Raw genomic sequence first — 9,256 nt, forward strand, 5'->3', positions numbered from 1 at the left:
AAAGACATCTGCACATACTGCTTATATTATACATGCACCACTCTGTAGGAGTTGACTGCATGACCAATCTGTTTTATTTATTTTTTGAATGAGTGAGGGATTTGAAGAGGTTTCAAAACGATTGCACAGTTATTTTTTCATAAAGTTTCTCAATAGTGATTAAACAAACCAGAAAGGTTTGAGGAGTTCACTGATCTGTTCACTTACTCACAAGAATGCATTATTTATATATTCTTTATATATCATTCATATTATTTAATAATATGAACGAAATTTGTATCTATATAATTCATTTACCGGTAAGCATTTTTAGACAATATTTTTTTGGGGGAAAGTCCTTGAAAAAGTTGTTTATCAGCAGCTTATTCAGTTCCTAAAGAATAATTATTTTGAGGTTTTCCAATTGAGTTTCAGATCTCCCCACAGAACTGAAACTGCTCTCATTAAGATGATAAATGACATAGGTCCTAGCACTACTGCTGGACTGTTTTAAGATGGGTTAAGATCGACAAGCAGATCAAAGTAGACACAGAAACGATCAGACAGATTAACATCAACCACATTGACATTTGGTATATCAACCCCCTTTGTGATTAACAGATCCAGAGTGTGCCCTCTGCTGTTGGTGTGGCCACTCACATGCTGAGTAAGACTGAAGGTTACAAGAGCAGTACCAAGCTCTTAAGCATTTCTATCACAGACATTGTCCACGTGTACATTCAGATCACTTGGAATAATTAAACCATCAAAATCGGTACATATGACTGAAAGCATCTCAGTAAAATCATTTGGCATTATTGGGGAGGCTTGTCTAAAACAATGAAGAGTATGGAGTGTTTATATCTGTGATGTTTCATAGTTATAATAGGCATAATAGGGAAAACCATGTCCTGTGTAGTCTTGGAGTTTTGTGTCAGTTTCCGACTGCCAGGGGGCGCTAGAGCCAATCCGAACGTTTTCTTGCGTTTGTCCATTTTGAGATCTTGTTTACAGTGACCTAGAGGGGGCATTGGTCTGTAGACAGCTGTGTGTTGAATAGTCTGAAGGAGACAAGGTTATAGATCTATGGGGGCATGAAGGAAGTAAACTCATGAAGTCACGGCTTCCGAGTCTATTCAGATGTAAACCATCCACACAGTAGTGAGAGAGACGATCCCAAAACAAGTTTAAATTGTTACCTCCTTCCACCCTGCCTTTTCAGCTCATGTAAATAGTTTTTCCATGTAGAATTCTAGTTTCAGTTGTAAATCTGTATCAATACAAAACAATTAAGCAAGGAATACTATGTATGATTCCCCCAAAACATAAAAATCTTGTAGAAAAAGGTTCAGTTGTAGTCATCTGGACTCAGTTTAGAAAAAACTAAAAAACTATTAACTTAGTTTTTTAGAGTCCAGATGACCACAACCGAACATTTTTCTACAATGGAACACTCCTGGACAAATGAGGGATTATACCGACATATAAAAAACCTTGATGTCTTTCAATTCAATTTGTAGTAATAGTAGCTGTGTGTTTAACAAAAAAAAAAAGCAGGAATATAATAGGATTTCATTAAAAAAAAAAAATACACATTGATGCCAAAAACGTAAAGGTTTCTCTCTGACTAAATTCTAATTGAATTAACACAATTTAAAAATATTCACTTTAAAACAAATTCTACAGGATACAACACTCCTCGCTCAAGCTTTAGCGATATAACAGACTAAAGAAAGAACCTGTTCCTTTTAGAGCCAACTCATTCTTTTAGAAACACATCCGGGTCAGAAAACTTAACCGGCCCTGCCTCGCTGCCAGAAGCAAAGAGCCAGTCTTCGTAGCTGTATTATTGATTTTTCTCAGTTATTTGATAGAAGTAGAAGCTGTCTGAACAGTGCATTAATGCAATGACCCTTTCTGATGGACTCATGCTCATTCAAGCGTTTTCTTGTTTCAGCAGGAAGTCACCTAGACTAACTCTCTCCGATATCTGAGCCGCTCTCTCAAAAAAGGGCAAATTTGGACCCACCTAAAATGTAATGTGAGGGGTCACACACAGCTCTTCTAATTACAGGCACGACTTTGTCACTTTGGGGCAATCCCTGCTCCTCCTCTTTGTAATGGTTTGTGAAATAAAATAAAGAAAATAAAGAAAATAAAGAAAATAAAGAAAATAAAGAAAATAAAGAAAATAAAGAAAATAAAGAAATACATACTTTTCTTTACTGTTAGCCTTTGTAAACAGTCCGTTTGTAGACTACAAAAACACTTTGATTATTCTAAATGATTATTTTCTGGAGATCTAGGCGTGTTCACTGACTCACCTGCCAGTGAGACAGGCCCCTTCTTGTTTATGTTTTATCTTTATTTATTTTTACTTTTTTTGCATAGTCATGTGTGATGGCAACATGACCTCATGTACTTAAACTTTAGCTGCTGCCAAAAGCAGAGATCTGGATTGTTCACTAACTCAGGGTCAGTGGGACAATCCCGGCTTCAGTTTAAGTTGTTTTGTTTGAGAAATTGTACGTTCATGTTTTGGTGTCATTTTCCTCTGTAAACAGTCTGTTTGGAGACTGACCATACAATGTGATTTTATGAACTTAATTATACAGTAAAAGTAGAGCTCTGGGGTTGTTCACTAACTCTCCAGTCGATAGGACAGTCTCTTCTTCTCCTGTTTAGCTTGTATTTATATTGTAAGTCATGTTCACACAATAGAAGCATTTAACTTGTAACTCTTGTTTTTGGTTTAATAAAAAGTACACAAAATATATATAAATATATAAATATAATTGTCCTTTTCACTTGCTCCAAATGAAAATAAAGTGTTTAAGTGATGTCTGCTATAGTAGCTGCTTTTGCATGTGCACGTAACACCGTCACTGTTGCCATGGCGCACAGGTTTGGAGGGGCTGAAGCTGCAGTACAACCTCCAGCCTCACCTTAAAGTCCTCAAAGTTACAGATGAGACGTGTCCTTTTGTCCCACTGTGTGATCCAGAATGGGACCAAACTGGGACAAAACTGGGAACGGTACAATATCTAACCAAGTCTACATCAGGACTAAACTGGGCTCAAACTGGGATCAAACCAAGTGTAAACAAAGAGAGAGGGCTGGTCATTTTCTACAGTCCAAATGTTTGAAATGATTTGTGTTATAGTTTTATTTGACTAGTTTGTACTGTGTAATGTGTGTAATACAAAGAATAGATATAATGAACCAGACAAAACTCTTCCCTCGACAGAAGTAAGAGCTCTTTCTCTCCAGCTCTTATCATCATGTACTAATGATGAGTTCATCCCTCTTTTCTCTTTTTCCTCTTTTGTCTTTGAAACATCTCCAGGAGCGTTCAAATCTGACAAAAGTGATCATCTCCAATATTTGATTATAGGTAGACAAAGAACCATCTGTACAGTGCAGCTGGAAAAGTTTTCCCTTCTTGTTATGGTGCAACCTTAATCCTAAAATGATTAAATTCATTACTTGTGAAAGAAGGTTGGTTGAATTCTTTGAAAATATATTAAAAATTAGAAATACATTTTAAAAAGCCCTTGAATTTAAGTATTCACAGCCTTTGCTCAAACTTTGTTAAAGCACCTTTGGGACTAATTACAGCATCAAATATTCTGGAGTCTAATCCTACAAGCTTGGCACACCATTTCCTTTATTGTTTTTAATGTTTTTATTTTTCAAAAATTAAAACAAAACAAAAATATAGAAGAACAGAACATGACCAAAGAGAGGGGGGAAACAAAACAAGCATACATCTGACAACAACTATAAATTATACAAAAAGAAGATAAAAAAATCATAGCACACAGAACCCAAAGCAAACATCCCATCTAGTCCACAGTATGTCAAATATGTCCATTTTCAAATTAAGTATGTCATCTTTTCCATTTTGTCAATGTCCATTATAATGTTAGTCCAGTCCTTGATTTTGTGTCATCCATTTTTTTCTTAGAGCCTTTTTCGCTGCAGCCAGGAGGATGCTCCAGAGATAACTTTGGCACATCTATTCATGGGCAGATTCTCCCATTATTCTTTCCAGAACCTCTCCAGCTCCATCAGGTTGAATGGTGAGTGTCAGTTCACAGCCATTTTCAGATCCCTTCAGAGATTGAATTACATTACATATATATATATATATCAGACAGAAAAGGGTACAAATATGGATGTCAGGGCTCAAAATATGACACATTGAAGGTACATCACTGTAAATTGTGCCTTAGAGAGTCTAAGGACAGAGGACCCTGGGACATCGTCCCTCGCCACCACAGACATTGTTGATTCATTTCTCCCTGTGGCCCTCAGAGGCAACTGTTGTTGTGATTTTGGGCCTTACAAAAATAAATTGATGATGATGATGATAGAGAACATAGATGGACTCTATCCATACCTTTTGACAGTGTAGCAGCTGGAAAGCAGGAAGACTATTGTGAGTTTATCCTGTGATTAAAGTACAAAATAGTGTGCAGTTGGTTTCCCAATACAACATAACACAGGCATACAATCTTGGCTCGTAAAGAGACGCGTCTTCCAGATTTGAGCACAGAAGTCAGAGTGAGCGGACTGACTTGTGATTGACAGCACCTGTGTGTCTGAGCCTGGGCCAATAGGATGGCAGTATAAAATCAATGGCAGAAATGATGCCCAGAATGAACTGCTTCTTAGAGTTGTTGCTGTTGATTTAGAAATGGGTGAGCTTATAGTTGAATAACGGTAAGTTTTCTTTGATCCGCCCGTCTAACATGAGTGTTTTTGACTTGCAGCAAGCAGAGTGCTGATTGTGTACGCTCACCAGAGCTCCGGATCATTCAGTGCTGCTGCCAAAGATGCTGCAGTGGAGGTTTTGAAGTCCCAAGGCTGCACAGTGGAAGTGTCCGATTTATATGACATGAAGTTCAAAGCCACTGCCACTGCTGAAGACATCACTGGTGCGTAGGAGGACTTTGCCACCAGCATGCAAAGTAGAATTGGAGCGTCCTCTTGCACCTTTATGAATAATGTTTCACTTTTGCAGGTGAGTTGAAGAATCCTGAACACTTCCGCTATGCAGAGGAGACTAAACTGGCATGGGAGGAAGGCCGGCTGTGTGCAGATCTCACAGAGGAACAGCGCAAAGTCAAAGAAGCAGATCTCATCATTTTTCAGGTGAGAGACAGAAACTATTTAAAGTGTGGTGCATTCAAAGTGACTAACATGTTTGTGTATTTCAGTTCCCCATGTACTGGTTCTCTGTGCCTGCCATCCTGAAAGGCTGGTTTGACCGGGTGCTCACCCTGGGCTTTGCCTACACACAAGAGAAGCGCTATAGCCAGGGGATCTTTGAGGTACGCTAGTGTTATCACTGAAAGCCTACAGCTTCAAGGCTAAATAAACTGGATGAAACTCTCCTCAGACTGAACACTGCTAGAAGAGTTATCTCTAGTCACTGATTGTTCCCAAACTTGTTTTCACATTTTAACATGAACCAAAGGAATGTCATATTGAATGAGTAGCTAGAAGATTTAGGAAAATTGCTTGCCTTTTGTTTGCATCATCTTCAGAACAAGAAGGCCATGCTCTCCTTCACAACAGGATCACAGGAGACTATGTTTAGTCCAAATGGTATCAACGGAGACATGAATGTCACCCTGTGGCCGTTACAAGTAGGTGTATAGTCCTTCTCTGACGACCATAAAAGACAAACTTCACTTCTAATCTGAATTCCCTGTTTTCCAGAATGGGATCCTGCATTACTGTGGCTTCCAGGTCTTGGCCCCTCAGATCTTCTGGGCCCCAGCAGAGGCCCCTCCAGAGAGCCGCAGCTCTATGCTGGAGGCCTGGCGGGTCCGCATGCAGGGTCTCCTGAAGGAGGAGCCCCTCTCATTCACCCCCATGTGTTGCTTCGACAGTGAGAAGGGCTTCCAGCTCAAACCAGAGGCTGTGCAGAAACATGCTAATAGAGACTTTGGCCTGACTGTGGGCATTCACTTAGGAAAACCACTGCCCCCTAACAACCAGATGAAGGCTGGGGTCAATGGATGTCATGGCTCTAATGGTTCATGTATTTAATAAAGATCTCTAAATGATTCATGCTCTTGTGCAGTGTTGTCTCACATCACATTAAACATGGCTAGATTCTACACTTGAACATCTTTTAAAAACATTTTAGAAACTGCATCTAAGTACGTGACCAGGGATGGGCAAACTACGTGCCACTTTTTTTTTTTTTTATTTTGCCCTCAGGCATCTGTGTGCACTTGTATCCCTAATAATATGACGTGACTTGAAAGCTTCAATAGCCTATATTTGAAAGGAAAGTGCTGTATATATTTTTTTTCCACACCAATGATCGCGGGCCGGCCCTCTGCTACTTGCCTGGATTTGAATATGGCCCTCGGAGGACAATGGTCTGCCAGGGGTGGGCAGAGTCTTAAAATGACAGATCCTTTGCCACTTTCTCGATTTTATATTCTCAGAATTTAGCTTCACTTCAAACTAAGTTTATTCGCTGTCATTTGAACTCTGGTCAAAGTAATTCATCTTTGTCCAACATTGTCTCCTTTCTGGTTGTGCCTAAACCAGTGCAACTACAGGTTTAGAGGCTGAAGTAGTCCTGCACTGTTCCCAGAGAAGTGGCTTTTGTTTGCGTATGGAGGAAATGAGATGGGTGAAGAGGTGAAGGTGGCTCACTTAAGGAAATGACTTGTACTCATGTCCTGAGCTCAGTGAATGTTTTAGGACTGAGCCTATTCTGCAGCTGAGGTTTCACAAGGTCACCAAGTGTTGTTGAGTCCAGCACCAAAATCACCTGTCTGCTTTCCCTTAACTTGCTGTCAAAAGCAATATTTTTAAATGGTTGAGGCACATGAGCACATTTTAAAACTAAATTTATCCAAGGCTGATCACGCTCCCAACAATGTCTTTTCCTTAAGTTTTTTCCCCCCCTAACACAATGTGAATTCAGAATAGATAACTTTATTGAACACACAAAACTGATCATACATTTGTCGATAAGATTTAAAATGATTGTAAAAATATGTCTTTGAATGTTCCAAAATATTCAGAATTTAAAAAAAAAACAGACATTTAGACAAAATCTATTTAGCCCGGCTTGTGTTGTGTCTCAAAGGCTCGCAGTGAGCATAGATTAGACCTACTATAGAACACACATTACATATTTATTCTATGTTGTGCCACGGCACCTAAAGCCTTTGATGGTGTTATTTTGGTCATATGACAGTGGATATGCATAGGGTATTCAAATGTGAACTAATAAAGTCAACTAGATTTTGACAAACACAAATTTAATTGACAGTTTTTTATTGGAGTTTAGGTCAGAGTTCACGGTTCTAAACAGTGTGTAATGAGAGGATGGGCTGAGAAGTGTAGGAAAGACAACTTTGCAGGAGATTTGGGCTAAAAACCAAAGTGTGACCGCGCTGTGGGAGACCAAGTGTTTGTGTGCATGAGGAAAGGAGCCACACCGCTGGCATAAAGATATGGAACCATTGTTTTTGTTTTTGAGGATTCTGTTGAAGTTTTTAGTCTATGAAAGACTGTGACGAGGCGGCCAGGATCGTTCTATCTTTATTTGATGCATACAGGGAAACTTTTTTTTAAAAACAATCTAACTGTGGTTTAAATGCTGTTATTAAGGTCTGATATAATGGCATGATGTCAGCTTTAAGATTATTTGACCAGTTTACAGATACACAGTGACAGTATTGTGTACCACATGATAAATATGAAACGTTATATAGACATGATAGATGCATGAAAACATCTTGGTCAAAGTTTGCAATTGTTTAACTGTGACTTAATATATTCTTTACTTCACTAAGATGTAGTGATTTAAACTTGAAAGTACAATTCATATCTTTCATAATTCTATTTTTAATTCTTTTAAAAGCAAAATGTATTTAATTGATCACATCGTCATAATTCCTAATTCCCAGTTAACTGACTCTGCAATATTTCAGTTGTGTTATCTCTTTCTTTCATACGATCCTTCAGCTCTTTATCCAACCATGGTGTTGTAGTTGTTCTGAAACAAACTTCTTAAGCGGTGCATTATGATCTACTAACTTCATAAATAGTTATTGAATTCATGCAAAGCTCCCAGGTCTGTTTAATAATGCACATTTGACCAACTGCAATTCTTTACATAATGAATACATTTTTCTTTTCTAAAAATCATTTATGGCCTTTTATAAGTGATTTTGGGACCAGCTTTTGTCATTTATTTTTTTACTTTTCTATTTATAATAATCAAATTATGGTCACTATATCTGACTGCAGTATGGCTGAGTGTGGAGGATCCTTTACATCTGCTTTAGCCAAGTGTGAGTGGTTTATTTATGACCTGAGTCAGACCACACAGTTTGAAACATCAGAAAGTGTGTTTTTGCTATGCAACGATCCAAAATTTTTCATTTATCTAAAAACATGAATATTCAATAAGCTGTGGCCGTTGCAATGTCTATAATCAACCACAAGATGGCCCCGTTGATCCTTTTTAAAATCACTACTTCTTTAAGTCTTTTAGGAGGTCTGTGAGCAGATCAGCAGTGCTTTTGTGTTTCATGTCCAAACTTGCCAGAACACAAAGCAGACTGGTGTAACCCACAAATCAAAACGCATTAAAACACATGATCCTGACGGCGAGCGCAGCCTTGAGCCAAAACAGACAATAAAAAACTTCATGCAGTTTGCTAATAATGTGGTCATGGTGTGAACAAGAGGAAAGCCACAAAACCAAACACAACATTCCTTTACTAATCTCTCACTTCAATACGTTATCTTTTTAGTATCTCTTGACTCCAGATGTCCAAAGTGTGTGGAATGCTTTATGTGTCATATGCTTCCTAATGTACAGCAGTTGTTCATTAGCTTCCTTCTAGTCTACGGGATCTCCAAATTGATTATGGCCTCAGTGTACCAGCTCATGTTTGACTTTGATGCCCAGTGACTGCTCCTCCTTCCTCTCTTTTCTTTTACAGGGCCGTGTTGGTGAGTGGGCCCAACCGCAGACAATGGTTTCTTACTATTGGAAAGTACAAAGGGAAAACAGAGCTGGAGAAGCAGTAAGAGAAGAGCGCTCTGCAGAACCTCCTTCATGTGGTTTAGAAACATGGTGCAATGACACAGTATGGAGAAGCAGGCTGGATGCAAGCAAACATGTATGCATACTGTAAAAAGACACATTTGCTTGAAAAATAAAAACAAATAAATTGTGGGACAAATAAAGTATTTAAAAAATAAATCCAATGACATTCAGGCCTAAACG

General features: G+C 38.5%; 1 protein-coding gene across 1 annotated transcript; it reads left to right on the forward strand.

Moving 5' to 3' along the window:
• Nucleotides 1-4,596: 4,596 nt before the first annotated feature.
• LOC140359562 (NAD(P)H dehydrogenase [quinone] 1-like) lies at nt 4,597-6,056 on the forward strand. Its single transcript, XM_072444540.1, has 6 exons — nt 4,597-4,682; nt 4,755-4,919; nt 5,006-5,136; nt 5,202-5,315; nt 5,532-5,633; nt 5,707-6,056. Exons 1-6 carry the CDS (start codon nt 4,679-4,681, stop codon nt 6,037-6,039), a joined length of 849 nt encoding a protein of 282 aa, XP_072300641.1. The 5' UTR covers nt 4,597-4,678; the 3' UTR covers nt 6,040-6,056.
• The last annotated feature ends 3,200 nt before the right edge of the window (nt 6,057-9,256 follow it).

The sequence above is a fragment of the Eucyclogobius newberryi genome, unplaced genomic scaffold (genome assembly GCF_026437365.1).
Source record: "Eucyclogobius newberryi isolate DKJ021-1_F unplaced genomic scaffold, fEucNew1.0.hap1 SCAF_14, whole genome shotgun sequence".
Taxonomy (NCBI): Eukaryota; Metazoa; Chordata; class Actinopteri; order Gobiiformes; family Gobiidae; genus Eucyclogobius; species Eucyclogobius newberryi.